A 23,905-nucleotide genomic window follows, 5' to 3' on the forward strand; every position below is an offset into this window, starting at 1 on the left:
AAGGAAACACAAACCCAAAAATCCAAGAGGAGTACTGTGGATATACATGGTATTAAGTGTTTCTTCTGGCCCGGTGCAGTGGCTCACGCCTGTAATGCCAACACTTTGCGAGGCTGAGGTGGGCGGATCACCTGAGGTCAGGAGTTCAAGACCAGCCGGGCCAACATGGTGAAACCCCGTCTCCACTAAAAATACAAAAATTAGCTGGATGTGGTGGCAGGCGCCTGTAATCCCAGCTGCTTGGGAGGCTGGGGCAGGAGAATCGCTTGAACCTGGGAGGCGGAGGTTGCAGTGAGCCAGGATTGCGCCATTGCACTCCTGCCTGGGTGACAAGAGCAAACTCCGTCTCAAAAAAAAAGAAAAAGAAAAACCGTGTTTCTTCTTATTCACAAGTAGTGTACTCTAGTTGATAAATTTATTTTTATGAGGAAACAGTTTAGCAATTCCGAAACTATTCTACTGTGTGTACTAGGCATGAACAAATAACTAGATATATTATAGATAATGTGAGTCAGATTTCTCACTGTCAGAGAAGTTACAGATAAGCAAGTGGGCAATGGTAAATGAACCCTATACAGACACGTAGGCATTCACTCATATACATATGTACCCACACAAATAAATACAGAAATAATATAGATGTGTATATTTATGACTACATTTTTTAGCTCTGTTGGCTGAGAGACTCTAGAATAGCGACACCCCAATAGTAACAAACACACCAACCACTTAGATTGTGACTTCTAACATCATTCTCCAATTTGTTCTTCAAAAAAGAACAAAAGCTCCTTGGAGAGATGGTGGATTGTAGGGCTGGGGCAGGGAAAATACAAGGTGAGCCCGGAGCATCTTGTAATAGTGGAAAGTAAGAAAATGCTGGATGGATGGACGGATGGATGGATGGATGGATATGTGTCAAAAGGACACTGGACTCGAAAAAAGTCCCCAGTGGCCAAAGCTGAAACAATTTGTGCAACAAAATTAAAAGTGATAGTATTGCATGATAACCCAAAGAATATAATTAATATCCATGAGTGCATACTGATATACCGTGTGTTCTGTACACTGTGGTCCTTCTGTATCCCGTGGTCTGTAACATGCCACAGTATCACTCTGTCTAAGTTGAAAGAGGGTATGTGTACTTAGAGACTTAGTGACTTTCAGGACAGTTAAGGGACTTCAGAAAGAAAGTTGTTTCCAAAAGGGCCTCTGTTTTCTCTTTTTACAGTTGAGGAAATGACGGCCTGGAGAGGTTAGGTAGCTTGTCCAGAGTCACACAGCTAATCCAAGTTAGATTTGCAGTGGGTTTTGGGTTTCTGGGTTTTGGGTTTCTAGGTTTTGATCACTACAGTGTGCTGCTCAGACTGTGGGTCTATGTCAGCTTGTAGTTTTTGTCATCTGTCACAGATATCCGTGACAGATATCTATATCAAGGCTATATTTTAAAAAGAAAGACTAATTTTACTTTTTTTTAAAAAAAAATAGAGCCCATAATTAGCATGTATTACCTAGAGGTGAAGGTACAGCAAATTGATTGAATTCTGTGAACACTATTTTGTTTGTAATCTTGATTTTTATTTCATAGGTCTAATGCTTTAAAAATACTTAATTTTTCCTCTTTAATAGCTTGTATTGAAACTCGTAAGTGACATTTGTGGTACTGTTCTATTTGGTTATATATTGGAATAATTTTTTTGTTTGTTTTACACATTATAGAAGAAATTTTGGAATCCATAAGAGCCAAAAAGGGAGACATTGATAATGTTAAAAGCCCAGAAGAAACAGAAAAAGACAAGAATGAGACTGAGAATGACTCTAAAGATGCTGAGAAAAACAGAGTAGAATTTGAAGACCAGTCCCTTGAAAAAGACAGTGACGACAAAACACCAGACGATGACCCTGAGCAAGGAAAATCTGAGGGTAAAAAAATTACTTGATTAAAAAGAAATATTTCATTAGTGTTATTTATGAAATCTCCAGTTTTACTTGCAAAATGAAAGTGAAATATTGCAAGCAGCTACCTAATATTTCTAAAGAGATCAGGATACCGTCCCCTCTTGTAACATGTGTAACAATTGTAATGAGTTTTATGTATTAGTGAATTTACTATAATGTTATATTCATGTCTCTATAATTCCCATTAAGTTGCCATTTCCCTATGAAAAAGTACTATTTTTTAATATTATACCAGAGTATACACTTTTGTATGTGATAAAATGTTCATTTTTATATTAATTACTTAAGCATTCTTAATATATTATTAAATATTCTTAAATACTCTCTGAATTACCTATTGCAGCAATATCCCAGAATCTACTTGCTTTAAAATGGCCATCCAATGGAAGCAGGTTTTTTGGTGATTGATCATTTAGTAGTTGACTGAATGTGGCCATTTGCTCTGAAGCAATTTTAAAGAATATCTTTAAAGTTTTGTTGTGCATTTTGCTGTAGAGCCAACAGAAGTTGGGGATAAAGGTAACTCTGTGTCAGCAAATCTTGGCGACAACACAACAAATGCATCTTCAGAAGAGACTAGTCCCTCTGAAGGGAGGAGCCCCGTGGGGTGTCTCTCAGAAACCCCCGATAGCAGCAACATGGCAGAGAAGAAGGTGGCATCTGAGCTCCCCCAGGATGTGCCAGGTACAGAGGGCAGCGTATCAATGCCTCTGTAATGGGGGGAATCCTTCCCTTTTGTAGTAAAAGCCGAATGTCACCTAAAACTTTAAACTATGTGTTCATTCATGCTGCTTGCTTACAGTGCCATCCCCGTTTGCTAAATTGTCACCTAACATTTGGAGTTTGATAAATGTCCTCACAGTTAGTGCTTGAAACTCATCATAATTTTCATGCTTCTTAAACTTCATTTAGCTGTTTTTGTTTAATAGATTTATTTTTATATTTTATCACCAGACCATAGTGGCAGATATTTTGGTTTTAATTACTTATGTACTAATGGCTCAGTGTTGAATGATCTGACCTTTCCAGTTCTGTAGATACTAACAAATTAATTTTATGTTTGCATGTGCTCGTGTAATATTTATAGCATTTCAAACCGTAGTGTTATGGTAGAAAACCATTATCACAGAACGTTGTTGTCAGATGTATTTTGACATAAAAATGTAAGTTGACCAGTAATTCACGTTTTCAGTTTTTAAAATTAAAGTTATACTCCAAGTAAGTTATAGCACACCAAGAATGTCCTGTTGCATAACATGAAGGATTTTGACAACCTACAGTTCTTATGGGGACGACTTCCATTTGAGTACTGGTCAACAGTGAGCTGTGTTGCTGAAAACACCAGTTTAACAGGGCGCTACAGATAGGGATGTAAGTGTAAGCTCCAGAAGAACCACAGCAATCAGCAGTAAGTCCACCATATTTTATACTGATGAAAGATTGGTCATTAAGATCAAGAACAGGGCCAGGTGTGGTGGTTCATGCCTGTAATCCCAGCACTTTGGGAGGCCTAGGCAGGCAGATCACCTGAGGTCAGGAGTTCGAGACCAGCCTGACCAACATGTTGAAACCCCGTGTCTACTGAAAATGCAAAAATTAGCTGGACATGGTGTTACGCACCTGTAATCCCAGCTACTTGGGTGGCTGAGGCAGGAGGATCGCTTGAACCCACAAGGCAGAGGTTGCAGTGAGCTGAGATCGTACCACTGCACTCCAGCCTGGGCGACAGAGCAAGACTTCATCTTAAAAAAGTAAAAAAAGAAAAAGAAAATATATTTATATGAAAACATAAGCAAGAAGTTTCAAGGAAACTAGAATGGGAGCAAATATAGCAATTGTCAGTGGCTGGCATCAGAGAGGATTTTGGGTCATTAGCAGGGTGAGAGTGTTGGACAGCTGAAGATGCTGTCCCAACAAATTCAAAACCTTCCCATTTAATAACTCATAGTTCTCTTCTTGAGTAGAGTAAAAAACAAAACAATTATCAAACATGAAAAACGTTTTAAAAGACTTTATTAAATATATCATACCAGATTTTAAAGAGCAGTTTGGTACTTTTGTAAAGTAGATAAACATTTTAATAGGTCCCTGACTTCAGAATATACTAACGGGGATGTATCAGTGACCAAAATAGATAAGGTCTGGGCCCTTGGTGACTTACATTCTAGTGGGCAGTAGACAGACTGAATAGAGTTCTGACCTTCACCTGCTTCCTTCTGTTTCTGCGGCTCTCTATGCAGTTATGTATTCAACAGCTATTTACTGAGTGCCTACAATGTGCTAGACACTTTTGTGATGTCCCTGGACCAAAACTCTGTTACCACTGTTTACTACCTATGGTCAGTGGATGAGATGCCTTGTTAGAAGAATTGGGGCGGGAGAGTTATTAAAGGCAGATTAAGAACAATAGTCATGATAGAAGACGTCTTACTTGGTTTTCTTTTCTAAACTTTCAGAATGTATTTAGACACCTAATTTAATGATTAAAACTTATTGACAAAAGATAACTGTCAGATTGGAAAGCATTTTGGATGGAAAGATATTTTTGGTAAAGTTTTTTTTTTGAGAGAGAGTCTCACTCTTTCACCCAGGCTGGAGTGCAGTGACGTGATCATGGCTCACTGCAGGCTTGACCTCCCAGGCTCAAGTGATCCTCCCACCTCAGCCTTCCAAGTAGCTGAGACTACAGGTGTGCACCACCATGCCCAGCTTATTTATTTATTTATTTAGTAAGTAACTAAGTAGAGACAAGGTCTCACTGTGTTGCCCAGGCCAGTCTCGAACTCCTGGGCTCAAGCCATCCTCCCACCTCAGCCTCTCAAAAGTGCTGGGATTACAGGCATGAGCTACTGCACCCAGCAACTTTAAAAAATTGAAATATAACCTGCAGTAAAGTTTATAAATATTAAGTGAATAACTTGATGGATGTTTACGAAGTTAACACATCTGTGTTACCATATCATGCCCCCTTTTAGCTACCACTACACCTAGCCCAATAAAGGTACTAACTATTCTGACTTCTATCACCACTGATTGGTTTGCCTTTTTTAAAAAAATTACTGGAACCATACAGTATATACTCTTTGATGCCTGATAGCTTTTTTCTCACCTCAACAAAACATCAATGAGAGCCATCCAGATGTTGCTAGTAGTAGCAGCTTATTCTTTTTTATTGCAGTATGATATTCCATTATATAGATATGTCATGATTCTTGTTATATTTTGGTGGTGATTTTAATGGTTTTTGGTTTGGTACCATTATGAATAATACTACTATGAATATTTTACATGTTTCTTGTGCACATATATATGCATTTCTGTAGGTGTAAGCCTAGTTGTGGATTTTCTAGGTCATGGAGCTGGTTTATGCTCATCTTTGGTAGATACTGCTAAACAGTTTTCCACAGGGGTTGTAGAAGTATTCAGTTCAGCAGTGTATGAGAGTTCTAGCTCCTCTGCATCCTTGCTAACACTAGGTATCATCAGCATCACTCTTTGTCTTTTTGGAGGACTGAGGGGACATGCTGGTGGGCATGTAGGGATATTTTATTGTTCTTTGCACTTGCTAGCTCCCTCGTGACTAAGGATGTTGAGCGTCTTTGTGTGTTCATGTGTGTGTGTGTGTGTCAGTCATTTAGATATCCCTTTTTGGGAGGTACCTGTCTGCTCCTTTGTTCGTTTTCTATAAATGTTCTGTTTTTTGCTTTGTAGTTGTTTCATGGGAGAGGGTAAATCTGGTTCTTCCACTTTACCTTGACTAGAAGCAGAAGTATCTACACTGAATTTTGAATGTTAACCTAATCTCATGTTCCTGGGGTAAATATAACTTGTTGTGATGTATTTTCCTTGTTATATATTATAGCATCCAGTTTATTAATATTTTGTTTAGGATTTTTGCATTTACTTTCATGAGTAAAATTGGCTTGCATTTTTCTTCTCTGATAATGTCAGTCTTTAGTATCAAGAATATTTTGGCCTCATGTCATGAGTTGGTACTAGAAGAGTTTTTGTGGGGCTGTTGTTAATTATTTCTTTTCTTTTCTTTTTTCTTTTTGAGATGGAGTTTCACTCTTTCACCCAGGCTGGAGTACAGTGGTGCGATCTTGGCTCACCACAACCTCCGCCTTCCTGTTTCAAGTGATTCTCCTGCCTCAGCCTCCCAAATAGCTGGGATTACAGGTGCCCACCACCACGCCTGGCTCATTTTTGTATTTTTAGTAGAGACGGGGTTTCACCATGTTGGCCAGGCTGGTCTTGAACTCCTGACCTCATGATCCACCCGCCTTGGCCTCCCAAAGTGCTGGGATTAGAGGTGTGAGCCACCGCGCCTGGCTAGGGCTGGTGTTATTTCTTAAATGTTTGCTGGAGTGATTTAGTTCTGGAGTTTTCATTGTGAGAAGGTTATTATAGATTTCATTCACTTCTTTAATAGATAATGGGTGTCTTAGTCCATTTGTGTTGCTGTAAAGGAGTATCTAAGGCTGGTAATTTATTTAAAAAAAGAGATTTATTTGGCTTTGTGGTTCTGCAGACTGTACAAGAAGCATGGTACTGACATCTGCATCTGGTGAGGGCCTTATGATGCTTCTACTAATGGCGGAAGGGGAAAGGGGAGCCAGTATATATTGATACCTCATGTGAGAGAGCAAATGGGGAGGCAGGGGTGGCAGATGACAGGCTCTTTTTATACCAATCAGCTCTAGTGGGAACTAATAGAGTGAGAACTCACTCACCCCCAACACCCAACCCAAGAGCATTAATCTGCTCTTGAGGGATCCGTCCCAGAATCCAGACACCTCCCATTAGGCCCCACCTACAACATTGGGATCAAATTTCAACATGAGATTTTTGGGAGGACAAACATCTAAACTATCTAAACTACAGCAGTGGGCTATTCATATTTTCTGTTGTTTTCTTAGGTTCATTTTCTTTAATCGCCTTTTTTTAAGGAATCTGCTCATTTTGGCAAATTTTTACAATTTATTAGCATAATAACATCATATCTTTTTTATATATATAGGGTCTATACTCGCTCTATTTTTCCAATCCAGAAATTCGTTACCTGCCCCCGTTAATCGTGTTGTGAGGCTGTTAGCAATTCCATTAGTCTTTTTTTAAAAAAAACAACTTTGTCTTTGTTGACCTTCTTTATTGTATGTTTTTCTCTAAATTAATTTCTGGTCTTAGTATTTTGTCCTTCCTTTTATTTTCTTTGTACTTTTGTGGATTTTCTTTCCTAGCTTCTGAAGATGGTTGCTTTGATGGTTTGTAGTTTAGTTTTTTTTTTTATGATGTCTACTATCAAGGCTATCAGCTTTCCTCTGTGTCCTGCTATAGCTACATCCCACAAACTTATTTTATTTTTAAATGCATGACCAGAACACAACCACAAACTGTAATATGTCATGTTCCCTTTATCATTTAGTTTAAAATATTGTCTAATTTCTGTTTTAATGTGGTGTGTGATGAAGTATATTGCTTAATATTCAAACATTTGTAGGTTTTTGTTTTTGTTTTTTGGTTTTTGGTTTTTTTGTGTGTGTGTAAGACAGGGTCTTGCTCTGTTACCCAGGCTGGATTGCAGTAAAGTGGCCATAACTCTATGTAGCCTGGAACTCCTGAGCTCAAGTGATTATCCCACCTCAGCTTCCTAAGTAGCTGAGACTATAGGCTAATTATCTTTTTTTTTTTTTCCTGGTTGATTTCTAGTTTAACCCTCTATCAGAGAACATTCTATGCATGATTTATGTCCTTTAAATTTTATTGACGCTTGTTTTGTGGTCCAACATTTAATTAATGTTGATAAATGTTCCATGAACAATTGAAGAGGGTGTATGTGTATTACATATATATATATACACACACACACATACACGTATGTATATTACATATATATATTTTAGGCTTTACTTTGAAATAAAATCTTGTCAGAATACTGTCATTTTCATATAATTTGGTAGAAGTTATTATGTGAAGGAAAAAATGACAAAATTGTGGTATAAAAAATGATGGGAGTGAGAACATAAGAAAATTGGGCAGATTTCATGATACCCATTATATTGAGTATGATTAGTGATCAGAAACATTTTGTGTGGCTCAGATTAAAGATTAAACTGAAAAAATTGGGCAATATTTGGGGAATGATTGCTACATATCACTTTTAAAAGTTAAAAAGTTAAATCTCTTAATACCTATTCAGTTTCAACTGTCTTTGGCAAGAATACTTTATAAACAATGTGCTGGTTAATTGATATTGTATCACATCAAAAGGCTCATGGTATATGGTTTTTCTACCTTCAGAGATGCCTAGATTGATCGGTTAGTTTAGGTGGTGAGATTACAAGATTCTCTGTTAACCTCTCACTCATTAATGATCTTTCCAGAATCAGGGTTTGTTTGTTTTTTGTTTTTTTTTTTTGAGAGACAGAGTCTCGCTCTGTCACCCAGGCTGGAGTGCAGTGGTGCAATCTTGTGGCTTACTGCAGCCTCCGCCTCCCAGGTTCAAGTGATTCTCCTGCCTTAGCCTCCCGAGTAGCGAGGACTATAGACGCGTGCCACCACATCTGGCTAATTTTTGTATTTATAGTAGAGATGGGGTTTCACCATGTTGGCCAGGCTGGTCTTGAATTTCTGACCTTGTGATCTGCCCGCCTCGGCCTCCCAAAGTGCTGAGATTGCAGGCGTGAGCCACCTACCTGGCCCAGAATCATTTATTTGGAGACTGTAATATGGAGTTTGGGGACTTTTTTTTTTTTTTTTTTGAGACAGGGTCTTGCTCTGTCACCCAGGCTGGAGTGCAGTGGCACAATCTCAGCTCACTGCAACCTCTGCCTCCTGAGTAGCTGGGATTACAGGCGCCCACCACCACACCCAGCTAATTTTTGTATTTTTAGTAGAGACGGGATTTCACCATCTTGGCCAGGCTGGTCTCGAACTCCTGACCTCAGATGATCCGCCCACTTCAGCCTCCCAAAGTGCTAGAATTACAGGCGTGAGCTACCGTGCTGGCCGGACTTCTTGCTTTTTAGCAGAATAAAATGTTTGAGGCTTATGTTACACAGTACCCATCCCGACTTGGAGTCCTTTTTTTCTCCTCCAAGAAGTCCTGGTTCCTTTTAATGGGAAATGATATTTAGAGACCACAATCTAGACTCAGGGATACTTTTTGCGGTTGGGCTGTCACTGTCCCTGTGCTTTTTTGGTGGGTAGTGTTATGAAAGACATATTTTTGAAAAGAAAAAGATCATCAGTTTACATTGACATTTCAGATTCAGATTGCGGATAGCATACTTAGTTTCTTTGTTTACATTTGTATCTCTGTTCCTTTACACTGAAAGCCTCAGTTCCAGCAACAGTAATTCAGCTGTATATTTGCTTTATCCCAATACAGGGTATTCCTATCCTAATGTGCATTAATAATAAGAGGAAGTGATTTATTTTAAATAGTAGTATTTTCATCATACCAGTGTTACTGCTCACACTAAGACTACTGAATGGCATTTACGACTTTTTGCTGCTCTTTATTTCTCATTATACTACATTTCTAGTAAGGATGTACAGACAAAATATCATATTCCAAAGTCACTTAAAATAATCCCCTGGGCTGGGTGTGGTGGCTGACACCTGTAATCCCAGCACTTTGGGAGGCCAAGATGGGCAGATTGCTTGAGCTCACAAGTTCAAGACCAGCCTGCCCAACATGGCAAAATTCCTTTTCTATAAAAATTAGCCGGGCGTGGTGGTGCTTGCCTGTAGTCCTAGCTACTCAGGAGGCTGAGGTGGGAAGATGGCTTGAGCCTAGGAGGTAGAAGTTTCAGTGAACTGAGATCACGCCACGCCACTGCACTCCAGCCTGGGTGATAGAGCCAGACGTTGTCTTAAAAAAAAAAAAAAAAAGAAAAAAGAAAAGAAAAAGAAAAAAAGGGCTGGGCTTGGTGGTCCACGCCTGTAATCCCAGCACTTTGGGAGGCCGAGGTGGGTGGATCACAGGTCAGGAGTTCGAGACCAGCCTGGCCAGTATTAGTGAAACCCTGTCTCTACTAAAAATACAAACAAAATTAGCTGGGCGTGATGATGGGTGCCTGTAGTCTCAGCTATTTGGGAGGCTGAGGCAGGAGAATCGCTTGAACCCAGGAGGCAGAAGTTGCAGTGAGCTGAGATCACGCCACTGCACTTCAGCCTGGGCGACAGAGCGAGACTCCATCTAAAATAATAATAATAATAATAATCCTTTGTGTAGTTATGCACAACTTGATACACAGTTCATTTGTTTCAGTTTAATTTTTAGGGATTGCATTTCTATAATAACTTTAATTTTTTGAAAATGTAGAACATGTACATTATTATAAATTCAGAACTATGTAACTGGAGATATTCAGAGAATTTTGACTTTCATTCCTTCTCTCTCTAGGTAACTATGTCTTTCTTTTCTCTTATAAGTAGCCATTTTTATTGGTTTTTGGTTATTCTTGAATGTTGCTTGTTTGTTTTGTGTGTTTTGTTTGTTTGTTTTTGGTTTTTTTTTTGAGACAGAGTGTCACTCTGTTGCCCAGGCTGGAGTGCAGTGGCACGGTCTTGGCTCACAGCAACCTCCACCCCCCTGAGTTCAAGCAGTTCTTCTGCCTCAGCCTCCCAGGTGGCTGGGATTACAGGCGCCTGCCACCGCGCGCCCAGCTAATTTTTGTATTTTTAGTAGAGACGGGGTTTCACTATGTTGGCCAGGCTGGTCTCGAACTCCTGAGCTCATGTTCCACCTGCCTTGGCCTGCCAAAGTACTGCGATTACAGGCGTGAACCACCACGCCTGGCTCGTTTTGTTTTTTATAAATAAAAGTAAAATCTGTTTATAAATTTGTATTTCCTCCTCTTCTCACACAAAAGTAAGCATATTATAAGTATTGTTCTACACCTTGCTTTTGACATTTAATCTTGGAGATCATTTTATGTGTGAACATAGTGATTATCCTCAGTTCTTGCTACAATGCATGGTATTTCGTTGTGTATACCAGCTTTTATTCAACCAGTGCCCTATTGATGGGCATTTTCTTTTTTTTTTTTTTTGAAACAGGCTCGTGCTGTCACTCAGGCTGTAGTGCAGTGGCGCGATCTCAGCTCACTGCAACCTCAGCCTCCCGAGTAGCTGGGATTACAGGCGTGCACTACCACACCTGGCTAATTTTTGCATTTTTAGTAGAGACAGGGTTTCACCATGTTGGCCAGGCTGCTCTCGAACACCTGACCTCAGGTGACCTCAGATGATCCGCCCACCTCAGCCTTCCAAAGTGTTGGGATTACAGGCATGAGCCACTGCACCTGGCCCCTCCCTTTTTTTTTTCAGACAAGGTCTCACTTTGTTACCCAGGCTAGAGTGCAATGGCACAATCACGGCTCACTGCAACCTCCGGCTCTTGGATTCAAACAATCTTCCTGCCTCAGCCCCTCAAGTACATAGGACTAGAGGCATGCACTACTATGCCTGGCTAATTTTTGTATTTTTCATAGTGATGGAGTTTCACCGTGTTGCCCAGGCTGGTCTCGAACTCCTAACCTCAAGTGATCTGCCTGCCTCAACCTCCCAAATTGCTGGGATTACAGGTGTGAGCCACTGCTCCCAGCCTTCATAGGCATTTTCTTTGTTTCTGGGTCTTTTGCCATTTTAAATACTCCAATGAATAGCTAGCTCTATAGAAAAGTAATTTAGTATTTTTTTTAGCATATTTTGGGCTAGATTTCTAGACACAGGATTGCTATGTTAAGTAAATGCATGTGTAATTTTCCCTTCGTGTATTGTGAGACTTGGATTTTTGCCAGTTGATAACTGAGAGTAGTTTCTTCATATAGTTTTATTTTACATTTCTCATAGTTTGAATTGGGCGTATTTCCATATTCCTAAAGGCCATTTTCTTTTCTTTCATGACTGTTCACATATTTTCCCATATTTTATCAGGTTGTCAGGTTTTTTTCCTGAAACCCAACATTATACATTAAAGATCGTTACTGCAATAGACTATCAACCAATTTTTACTTTAGGTGATTTGAAGAGTATCTTGTCAGTGGCAAAAACAAATGGAGAGGGAGACTTTTAATTTCTGAACTACCATGGAAAGACAGGCTTTCTGTTCATGGTAGTGGTAATTTTTATATGCTTTTAAGAACTATACTCTTAGTGATACTATTAAATTGTCCTCAGAAGTTAACAATCACAGCTGGGCACAGTGGCTCACGCCTGTAATCCCAGCCACTTTGGGAGGCCAAGGTGGGTGGATCACCTGAGGTCAGGAGTTCGAGACCAGCCTGGCCAACATGGTGAAACCCTATATCTACCAAAAATATAAAACAATTATCCAGGCATGGTGGCGTGCACCTGTAGTCCCAGCTACTCAGGAGGCTGAGGCGGGAGAATCTCTTGAACCTGGGAGGTGGAGGCTACAGTCAGCTGAGATTGAGCCACTGCACTCCAGCCTGTGCAAAGAGTGAGACTCCGTCTTAAAAAGAAGAAGAAGTTAACAATCGCATTTAGGCATTACTTTTCAGTTAATTTGGGGGGCATAGTATTCAGGCAGAAAACCATGGAGTTAAATAATCCTGCTTAATTCTGTTTCTAATACTATTTGAGTACTTTTGAAAAGTAAGACTATAAGCTTCAGATTTTGAATATTAGCATACTACCTCTGCAATATCTGGTGCACTGTAAGTTTTGAGAGATAGTCATATCACTTGGTTATTCTCCAGCTCTGGGGTATCCGAAAAATTGTCTGCCTTGTGCTGGAGACTAAGGTGATACGAGTCAGTGAGTTAGAGTTGGGTCCTCACCCCGCCAAAAAAAGTCAGTGAGTTAATAGCCTGGAAGACTTAAAAAAATAAGGTGTTGCCTACCACTTTCTTTTATACATTGCATTACTGATACATGAACAGATTTTCTTTTAAAAATACAGCTTTGTAATGAAATCCTAAAACAAGTGTCTTTTCTGACAATTCGTCATTTTTCATGTGATTTCCAATTTAAAAATCAGGTATTCTATTTTTCTAGAAGAACCTAACAAGACATGTGAGAGCAGTAACGCTAGTGCTACCACTACCTCCATCCAGCCTAATCTGGAAAACAGTAACAGCAGCAGTGAACTAAATTCTTCCCAGAGTGAATCTGCTAAGGCAGCTGATGATCTTGAAAATGGAGAAAGAGAATCTCATACACCTGTCTCTATTCAGGAAGAGATAGGTAAGAATATACTTCATCCATTCCATTAAAGGGAGGTTTTTTCTTTTTTTTTTTTCCTTTTTGTGTGTGTGTGTGTGTGTGTGTGGTTTTTTGTTTTTGTTTTTGTTTTTAGTTTTTTAGTTTTTTTTTTAGTTTTTAATTTTTTAAATGAAAGTTTGGTGGGGGGTGGAATTTAGATGTTCTTTTCCTTTATTTTTCATTTTTTTTTTAAACACAGATAGCACTTGCACTCAATGTTTTTGTTTTAAAAATCTACAAAAGCACACAGAGCGGGGAAGAAAGATCCTTTTCATACTCCCCTCCCCAAAGGTAACCACCATCCATCAACAGTTTGGTGTGTAACATTTTAGATCTTTCTCTCTGCAGTTACATTTATGTATGTATGTTTACAAAGTTTTTGGAGGGCTTTGGGTGATTTTTTAGTTTTGGGGGTTTTTGAAATATAAACAGGATCATTCTGCATGTGTTGTTCTGCATCCTGCTTTTTTTACTCAGTGATACATTGAGAGAATCTTTTTGTGTTATGAATTGAATTCATTTTTTTTTAAAACTGCTGCATGGTACTCCAGAGTATGGATGAACCATAATTCATCTACTATTTCTCTATTAATGGACATTTTTGTTGTTAACAGTTTTTCATTATTACAAATAGTGGTGCTTTTGAACATCCTTAACATATATCTTTGTGTACTTGTGCAGGTATTTCTGGCAGTATAGAAACAGTAAGTGGACTTGCTGGTCAAATGGTAGCTACATTTAAAAACAGTGATGGCTACTGCTTAATTGTATATCAAAAGAGATTTATACCAGTAACTTTCATACATTTTTGTTTCCTTATTCTCTCACTTAAATTCAACAACATCATTCCTCTTAACATTTTTGCCAATGGTGAAAAGTATTTCGTATACAAATTTACATATTCTTACTCACGTGGTTAAGTTTCTTACATGTATTTGTTGAACTTCCTGTGAATTGCTTATTCATATCTTTTTCTCACTTTTTCCTAATGAGTTTTGTTATTTTTCTTTAATGAATTTTAGGAATGCTTTATGTGTTATGGCTATTAATCTTCAATTTTACATATATTTGCATAGTAATTGCCTACTTTTAGCTCTTTGTTGTCATACAGAAATTTTTACATTTTTATATAGTTAAATTTATCAATCTTTATCTTTAGAGTTTCTCTAGATTTTGTGTTTTATTGAGGAGGGTTATCCCCATCCCAAGAATATACATATGTTTTACAGTAATTCTTCATAATACTTCTATAACTTTGTTTTCAACCTATCTAAAGTAATAATTTTCATTTGATATGAATTGGAAATCTGTTTTAATTAGGACATTTTCTTTTTTTTTTGAGACGGAGTCTCGCTGTGTCCCCCAGGTTGGAGTGCAGTGGCACGATCTCAGCTCACTGCAAGCTCCGCCTCCCAGGTTCACGCCATTCTCCTGCCTCAGCCTCCCGAGTAGCTGGGACTACAGGCGCCCGCCAACACGCCCGGCTAATTTTTTGTATTTTTAGTAGAAATGGGGTTTCACCGTGTTAGCCAAGATGGTCTCGATCTCCTGACCTCGTGATCCGCCCGTCTTGGCCTCCCAAAGTGCTAGGATTACAGGCGTGAGCCACCGCGCCCGGCAGGACTTTTTCAATTGCAAGTTGCAAACCAACTTAAACTAGCTTAAGTGAAGAGAGAATTTAATTAGCTCACGTAGTTGGAAAGTCTGAGCCATCATCAGGTATAACCGGACCCTCAGGTATCAAACTCTTTGTTTTCCTCTCTCTCTCACCTTTTAGGTCTACATATATTTATGTGTGTTAACCTCATTCTCTCCCAATACAGACAGGCTATTCCCATGTGGCAGGGAAGATGGCACCATCAATTTGAATTTATATGTTTCCAAGGTCTGTGACCCAAAGGCAAGGCCCCTACTTCTGCTCCAAATCAAAAGCCCTTGAGGAAGGAATTTGAGTGGCTTATCTTGGATCATATTGTTTCTAACCCTATGGCCAGGGCAGGCAAGGTACTACGATTGATGCCTCCAGCAAAAGTGTATGACTAGAGTTGGGTAGGAATGGTTTTCTAAGGAAAGAGGGACGCTGCAAATATTATAGCATAGTAAATATCTACACTTCCATCCTTTGGTAGCTCAGCATGTGTGTGTACTCACATTTGTTCCCATACATACAATTCAAAAATGGTTCTGCCTAATATAATGCAAAGATTTCACCCACAACTTAAAACTTTTTCAAAAACCTCTTTCCCACAGTTACATCCTATAGTTGTATCTAGACCTAAATCTAGTATTTCTCTGTGTGTATGTTAATTTCAGTAGATCTGGGCCGGGCTCAGTGGCTCACGCCTGTAATCCCAGCACTTTGGGAGGCCAAGGCGGGTGGATCACGAGGTCAGGAGTTCGAGACCAGTCTGGCCAACATAGTGAAACCCCATCTCTACTAAAAATACAAAAAATATTAGCCGGGCATGGTGGTGTGTGCCTGTAATCCCAGCTACTCGGGAGGCTGAGGCAGGAGAATTGCATGAACCCAGGAGGCAGAGGTTGCAGTGAGCTGAGATCGCACCACTGCACTCCAGTCTGGGTGACAGAACGAGACTCCGTCTCAAAAAAAAAAAAAAAAAAAAAAATTAAATTCTAGTAGATCTCGAGGTGACTTATCTTGATCTCACAATCCATGAGCCACATTATGAATTTAACTGCCTATGACACTCATAAACATAGTAGAGGGTGTTCTTTAATAAATCTGGATGCCATTGGTTTTCTGGGAGAATGGCTGTGTTTGAGAGGTGAGAAGCATATAAGAAGATTCCCCTTCTGGAGGCCATTCTGTTTTAGCTGCCTAGTTCCTGCTGTCTATTACTGGGGTTGGGTTACTGGGGACTTCTATAGGATTAAAAAATCATATAACCCTATTTGGCAGGTTTGGGGTTTTTTCTGACAGTAGCACTCACTTGTAGATTCCTAGGTTCCCAGCTAGTACTTAATGCCCAGTAACTTGCTTTAGGATCCATGAAGGTGAACACCCTCCACTTCCTCAGTTTATCTGTTTAGTAGGCCAGTAGTCCTAGTCCTCAGGTGAAGAGTTTGTGTAGGCTTATGCCTGCTGGTATCATTAAACAATGAGCTGCAGAGGCTGATGTAGATCTGTAGCCTGCTGCCAGGCTGCATCACAAGGATCCACTGCTTTATAATAGGAGGAATATGGCCTTTGGGCAGAGGGTGTTCAGTAAAGACTTCTACCCTCAGTTTAGTTCTTTTTCTCCATTCCTTTAAGTCTTACCCCTGTGGTAATTTTCTCCTCCTTTCCCTTATTTGCACTCAATTTAGCAAGTGATAAAGGATTGACTCTGAGTAGTTTTGGATTGTTGGCTCTGAATTAGGAAGCTTTTTAAAAGCACTGTGTCATTGTCTTTCTCTTTTCAGGAAATCTGACCCAGACCAAATGATGTCTAAAAAGTATCTATTACAGGACTTTATAGATGGTCCCAAGAACTAACCACCATAGTTCAACATGTTGGCATAAAACTCCATGATCTCGAGGCCAGGCGCAGTGGCTCACGCCTGTAATCCCATCACTTTGGGAGGCTGAGGCGGGTGGATCACCTGAGGTCAGGGGTTCAAGACCAGCCTGACCAACGTGGTGAAACCCCGTCTCTACTAGAAATACAAAAATTAGCTGGGCATGGTGGCGGGCGCCTGTAATCCCAGCTACTTGGGAGGCTGAGGCAGGAGAATCGCTCAAACCCAGGAGGCAGAGATTGCAGTGAGCTGAGATCGCACCACTGCACTCCAGCCTGGGTGACAAGAGTGAAACTCCATCTCAAAAAAAAAAAAAAAAAAACCTCCATGATCTGAGACCCAAAAGAAAATTGATAATCTGACCAACTGCTTTGTTACCACACATCCAAAGTGACTTGCTTTCCAGCCTGGGGTGGCAAGATGCTCAGCACCCTCTCTCCATTTTGACTTATTATTTAAGGAGGGCAAAGAGGTGTGTTCTTTCTGTTTAAAACAAAAATCTGTGGAATGTGAGATAATTTTAATTACCATACTTTAAAAATCAGGGCTGGAAATTTGTAGAAATTTCTAGACCTACTTTTGAATTGTATTTTCTTTATTTCCAAAACTGTAGTAGTGTGATATTTTGGAGTCAAAATCTTAAAATATGCTACCGGATTATTTAGAATTTACTGATTTTGATAGAAATACATCAAACTTGCTTAAAAAGGGAATTTTATTGACATACACTATTGAGAAGTCCAGTGTTGGTGACAGCCTCAGGTGCATTGTTGGATCTAGGGAGCCAAATGAGGTTATCGAGGCTACTTCTGGTTTTGCTGTTTGATATTTTTCTGTTTATTTTTTCTCTGTGATGGGCTTATTGTTTGCTGTTATCAACAGTTTTCTCCATGTTGTGGGAATAAAAGTGGCCAACTTCTGATTTATACCCTTCCTCCTCATTAGTACAAAAAGCAAAGACCCCTTCTCCATCTCTGGATTTTAAAAACTGGAAAAGGGTGCTGAGAGGATTGAGCCAAAGAGCCAGTCCTGGGACAGTCACTGTGGCCAGGTAGTGGTGTGCTTTGTCTGGCCACGCTGGGTCCTACTGCTCACTCCAAAGGGGCAACATACTTGATTTGCAGCCCTGGCAGAATCATATGATTAAAGTGTGGGAGGGCGGTGGTGAGGGAAGGGAAGTATCTCCCCAAAGGAAAGAAGGGGTATGGAACAGGTAAAATTAACAGATGTTTACAAAATTGTCTTAATTATTTTCCCCAAAATGCATAGCCAGTTTTCCCGATCCTAGTTTGTCTCTATTTACTTAAAATGCCATCTTTATTATATATAATATAGTAAATTATCTGTCTTTTCATTTGCCAGTGCCACAGTGTCTTCATTTTTTAAAGCTTTAAATTAAAAAGGAAAAATCAGAACTTATTCAACTGTCTGGTCAATGGAAATTTAACAGTGATGCAGTAGTTTTAGAATGTATACAAATTTTTCCAGCCTGGGCAATATGGCAAAACCCCATCTCTGCAGAAAATACAAAAAAATTAGCCAGGTATGGTGGTGCATGCCTGTGATTCCAGCTACTTGGAAGGCTGAGATGGGAGAATCACTTGAGCCTGGGGGGTTGAGGCTGAGGTGAACTGAGATTGTGCCACTGCACTCCAGCCTGAGCAACAGAATGAGACCCTGTCTCAAAAAAAAGAAAAAAAAAATTCAACCAAAGTGAGATTGATCAGTATATAAAGCAGAAATTGCTCCTGTGCAGTTTAGAAATTGCTCCTGTGTCTTTAAAAATTTACTAGGAAAATGTTGAGAGGTCTTTATTAGGTTATAAAAAACTAATTTAGTTGATTTTTTTATATTGATAAGCATACACAGATAATTATCTAAATTCCCTAGTGGAAAATTCATGACATTTATGTTTATAAGCTCAAAACTATTTGGTATTTAAACAATTTCAGTGGAAATCTTTCAAAAACTTACACCTTTTTATACAGATATTTATATTGAATATATAAAGCAATGCTTTGTTAGTTTGCTTTTTGAGTTATTATTATGTTTGTTACTTGTAAGTTTGTAGCAGCTCTTCCTGTTTTCAAACAGATGAGCTTTTAAACAGATAACCTAGCATTTTTGAATTTTTTGTGGAATAATAGATGACTCACAGTAAAGTTACAACATATTTTCTTTTAAGTAAAACCTCAAGGAATAATGATACTTGCTTTGCCATTCAAGGGCCTTTTTTTATCTGTTTACTTTGTGGATCTTACACATACACCAGATACCTGTTTTGGTGAAATAAGATGGTTATAATTATTTACTTATTGTCAGCAATTGCTTTGTGGCCTATTCATTTGACAGTAGGTGATTTCAAATCGGAGAAGTCCAACGGGGAGCTAAGCGAATCTCCTGGAGCTGGAAAAGGAGCATCTGGCTCAACTCGAATCATCACCAGATTGCGGAATCCAGATAGCAAACTTAGTCAGCTGAAGAGCCAGCAGGTGGCAGCCGCTGCACATGAAGCAAATAAATTATTTAAGGAGGGCAAAGAGGTGTGTTCTTTCTGTTTAAAACAAAAATCTGTGGAATGTGAGATAATTTTAATTACCACACCTTAAAAATAGGGGCTGCAAATTTGTAGAAATTTGTAGACCTATTTTTGGATTATATTTTCTCTATTTCCGAAACTGTAGTGGTTAACCAGATTGAAAATATTAGGCTTTATAAGTATAGTTGTGTACCCAAATTTCAGTCAAGGCATAAAAATGCTATAAATGGCTGATACACTTTCTTACTACATGATCAGTTTTATTCTGCATATAATTCCAAAGAATTAAAGCCTTCTTTACACATATGAGTAGGCTATTTTGGGTTTTATGGTTTATTAAAGAACTGTAGATGATTCACTGCTCAGATCTAGCTATGATCACTTCAGGTGAACCTGCAGCTAATTAGAGGATGAGGCTTACCCATTGATAGCAGAGTACTATAGATAGGACAGCATGGCATCCCAGCTCTGATCATGAACAATGGGATCAGAGCTAGGACTCGGTATCTCTGCGCTTCGGCTAGCCATGGTGACAGGACATGGCCCCAACTTTGTCTCCCATATTCGAGAATTATTTGCAGGGTAGATATGCAAGAATAAAGGACGTTCTTAACATCACAGCAGTTGCTTAAAAGCAGTGGCTTTCATACTTCTTTTTGACTCTGACCCTCAGTCACATACACATTTTTTCATAGCAGCCCAGTATACATATTCAAAAGCTTTCTGAAATACTGTTTTACCTTATTATGTGGGAAGCACTCTGATATTTTCTGTGCTAGCCTATTGCATTATATTTTATTTTTTAAAAAGCTGAATAAGGCCACTGTTTATTTCATAGTCCACTAAGAGTTGGGATCAACTGTCTGAAAATACTATTTTGAAGTATCCATGGGGTCTTACACTATAGCTGGAATGATAAAAGGACCCGAAAGGATGTTTTTAGGAATATGTTTTTTGGGGGATAGTACATGCAATGCCCTTCTTTTTCACTTAAGTATATGTTATAAACTTGAAAAAAATGGTAGGTGAGTAATTTATATGTATGGTTTCTTGGGTATATTTGAAGTATTAATACATGAAAGCAGTGAATAATAGTATCTGACATGTAATAGGTACTTAATATGTGTTAGTTTTCTTTCTGCAGGCATATCTTGGTGGTTTAATTGTAAACAATTAGCTTTAGCTTTTAACTTAGCTTTTAGACTTCAAAAGTTCTATCGTAAGATTTATCTTACTTTGAATGATTAATTTTAATTATTGAAAGACAGTTGATTAGATGAAATTTACATCTTTGATTGACATAAATAATGCAGTCTTTTACTTTTTTTGGTCAGGTACTGGTAGTTAACTCTCAAGGAGAAATTTCACGGTTGAGCACCAAAAAGGAAGTGATCATGAAAGGAAATATCAACAATTATTTTAAATTGGGTCAAGAAGGGAAGTATCGCGTCTACCACAATCAATACTCCACCAATTCATTTGCTTTGAATAAGCACCAGCACAGAGAAGATCATGATAAGAGAAGGCATCTTGCACATAAATTCTGTCTGACGCCAGCAGGAGAGTTCAAATGGAACGGTTCTGTCCATGGGTCCAAAGTTCTTACCATATCTACTCTGAGACTGACTATCACTCAATTAGAAAACAACATCCCTTCATCCTTCCTTCATCCCAACTGGGCATCGCATAGGTAAAGGAAACTAAGGTTAATTTATTGCTGTAAATACACTAAATGTTTATAAAATGATTGTTCAAGATGTGCACTTGAAAACGTCATTACCAATGAGTTGAATGAAGTCAATGTGGTCAGCAGACAGGACGTTAGAGGCATGAGTGTACTTCTAACTTACTGAACCAACACCACTATTTGGAGGATTTCTAGGAGTCATACTCTTTATCCCTGGAATCAGATGGAGGCCAAAGTAACAACTATTGTGCTTTTAATTTAAGGTCAACCTAGTGAAATAATTTCTTCCATTTCTTCTGAAATATAGGGCAAATTGGATCAAAGCAGTTCAGATGTGTAGCAAACCCAGAGAATTTGCATTGGCTTTAGCCATTTTGGAGTGTGCAGTTAAACCAGTTGTGATGCTACCAATATGGCGAGAATCTTTAGGACATACCAGGTAAGTGAATTCTGAGCCTTGTAAATGATGAATGTTGGACTCGCTTTTGAAAAACTAGCCTACTAATTGTGAAAGTTAATATATTTAAGAGGCCATATTGAAGACTTTACTTTTGGCCTCATTTTCTTCCTATATAAGTTGTAAACATGAATGAATATTATTAGTTCTTTCTTTTTTTTTTTTTTTTTTTTTTTTTGAGACAGAGTCTTGCACTGTCACCCAGGCTGGCGAGCAGTGGCGCAGTCTCAGCTTGCTGTAACCTCTGCCTCCCGTGTTCAAGCGATTCTGTTGTTTCAGCCTCCCGAGTAGCTAGGATTACAGGCACCCGCCACCATGCCTAGCTAATTATTTGTATTTTTAGTAGAGACATGGTTTCACTGTGTTGGCGAGGCTGGTCTTGAACTCCTGATCTTGTGATCTGCCCTCTTCGGCCTCCCAAAGTGCCGGGATTACAGGTGTGAGCCACCACACCCACCATGAATGTTAGTTCTTATTTGCCATACAGGATTGTGATGAAGATCAAAAGAGATCTGGTATATGAAAATTTAAAATATTTTCTAAAGTAAATAGCATTTTTATTGACTAGAAAGAGCACTCACATTTTTTAGTGTTCTAGAATCTTGTAGGCACTATGCTAGGAATCTGATTTACATCCTTTTTTAAAGTTCATTGTCCAACCAAAGATCATGTGGCTCCCAAGTAGACCCAGGGCTGTGCAACTTCAACAGATGATTAAAAAGAAAGAAAATTTTGTGACTTGAATCTACTTTTTAGCCCTGATAGACTTGCTTTGTAACTTTAATCTTTAAAAAGTTATTATTACAAAACTAAGGTTATGGTAAATAATAGAATATTTAAGGCCATGAAGCAAAAAGTAAGAACCATTTTATCTTCTCTGCCCCAATCTTTTCTACAGAGTCCACTCCAAAGGCATAGCCCTATAGTTTTTAAAATATAAATACAAGCCAGGCACAGTGGCTTAACCTCTGTAATCCCAGCACCTAGGGAGACCGAGGTACTAAAAACACAAAAATTAGCTGGGTGTGGTGGCACATGCCTGTAGTCCCAGGTACTCGGGAGGCTGAGGCAGGAGAATCGCTTTAACTCAGGAGGCGGAGGTTACAGTGAACCGAGATTGCGCCACTGCACTCCAGCCTGGGTGACAGAGCAAGACTTCATCTCAAAAAAAAAAAAAAAAAAAAAAAAGGAACATAATATATGTTTTTGAGAAAAGTAAATTTATGCCTGCTAAATGGTTTTCATCTGCTAAAGGTATGGCTCCCAGTTTTCTTTGGTGTTTCCACCACATACATTTTTTTTTTTTCTTTTTGACACAGGATCTCACTGTCACCCAGGCTGGAGTACAGTGGTGCCATCACAGCTCACTGCAGCCCTGACCTCCCTGGGCTAAGGTTATCCTCTCACCTCAGCCTCCTGAGTAGTTGGGACTACAGACGCATTCCACTATGCCTGGCTAATTTTTGTATTTTTTATAGACATGGGGTCTCATTATGTTGCCCAGGCTGTTCTTGAACTCTGGGCTCAAGCGATCTGCCTGCCTCAGCCTACTGGAGTGCTGGGATTACAGTTGTGATAAATTTCTGATAAGAGTGCAATTAGTACAATGGTTGCTATAACCATTTTAGAGAATGGTTTGACAAAAACAAAGTTAAAAATGCAATTCGACTCCTTCCTAATACAGTAGAGAAACTTTTACCCTGTGTACATGAGAAGACATTATAGCAGGGTGTTCCTTATAATATTATTTCATAATGGTGAAATTTGGAAACAATTCCTAAGTACTCATAATCAGGCTTTTTTTTTTTTTTTTTTTTTTGAGACGGAGTCTTGCTCCGTCGCCCAGGCTGGAGTGCAGTGGCATGATCTCGGCTTACTGCAGCTCTGCCTCCCAGGTTCATGCCATTCTCCTGCCTCAGCCTCCCGAGTAACTGGGACTACAGGCACCCACCACCATGCCCAGCTAATTTTTTATATTTTTAGTAGAGACGGGGTTTCACCATGTTAGCCAGGATGGTCTCGATCTCCTGACCTTGTGATCCGCCCGCCTCAGCCTCCCAAAGTTCTGGGATTACAGGCATGAGCGACTGCACCCGGCCAATATTGGGCATGTTTAAATTGTGTTATTTCATAATGGACTGTTACATAGCAGTGAAAAACACACTGGAGCAACAAGTGTCAAGATTGAGTCTCGTAAGTTTACAATAGAATGAAAACATTTGGAGAGGGTGGGAGGGGCACAAGGGTTGTAAAAATTACCTATTTGGTACGGTGTTTACTATACAGGTAATGAGTAACTAGAAACTCTGTTCCCCCCAGTGCACATATACCTCTTGAATCTAAAATAAAAATTTTTAAAAAGAGAAAACAGTTCCATCACTAAAAATACATCAGGATAAATGTATATACTACATACATTTGTGTAGATTTTAAAAGCATATGTGATAATACAATGTTACAGTATTGTTTAGGGATATAGATATTTGTAAAATTTTAAAGGCAAGGGCTATAT

The 23,905-nt window shown here is 39.0% G+C and overlaps 1 protein-coding gene across 25 annotated transcripts in view; it reads left to right on the forward strand.

The window, feature by feature from the left end:
• The window catches only part of BPTF (bromodomain PHD finger transcription factor), a 158,792-nt gene that overhangs the window by 47,188 nt on the left and 87,699 nt on the right, over positions 1-23,905 (forward strand). For 16 of the 25 annotated variants that reach the window (XM_063718911.1, XM_063718899.1, XM_063718896.1 and 13 more), the window contains exons 4-9: positions 1,717-1,920; positions 2,452-2,640; positions 12,985-13,173; positions 19,063-19,253; positions 20,584-20,939; positions 21,244-21,375. In XM_063718911.1, the coding sequence (XP_063574981.1) occupies positions 1,717-1,920; positions 2,452-2,640; positions 12,985-13,173; positions 19,063-19,253; positions 20,584-20,939; positions 21,244-21,375 (1,261 nt within the window). The remainder of the gene's footprint in view (positions 1-1,716; positions 1,921-2,451; positions 2,641-12,984; positions 13,174-19,062; positions 19,254-20,583; positions 20,940-21,243; positions 21,376-23,905) is intronic. The other 9 variants (XM_024234435.3, XM_024234437.3, XM_024234442.3 and 6 more) reach the window with 7 other exon arrangements.

The sequence above is a fragment of the Pongo abelii genome, chromosome 19, assembly GCF_028885655.2.
Source record: "Pongo abelii isolate AG06213 chromosome 19, NHGRI_mPonAbe1-v2.0_pri, whole genome shotgun sequence".
NCBI classification, from domain to species: Eukaryota; Metazoa; Chordata; class Mammalia; order Primates; family Hominidae; genus Pongo; species Pongo abelii.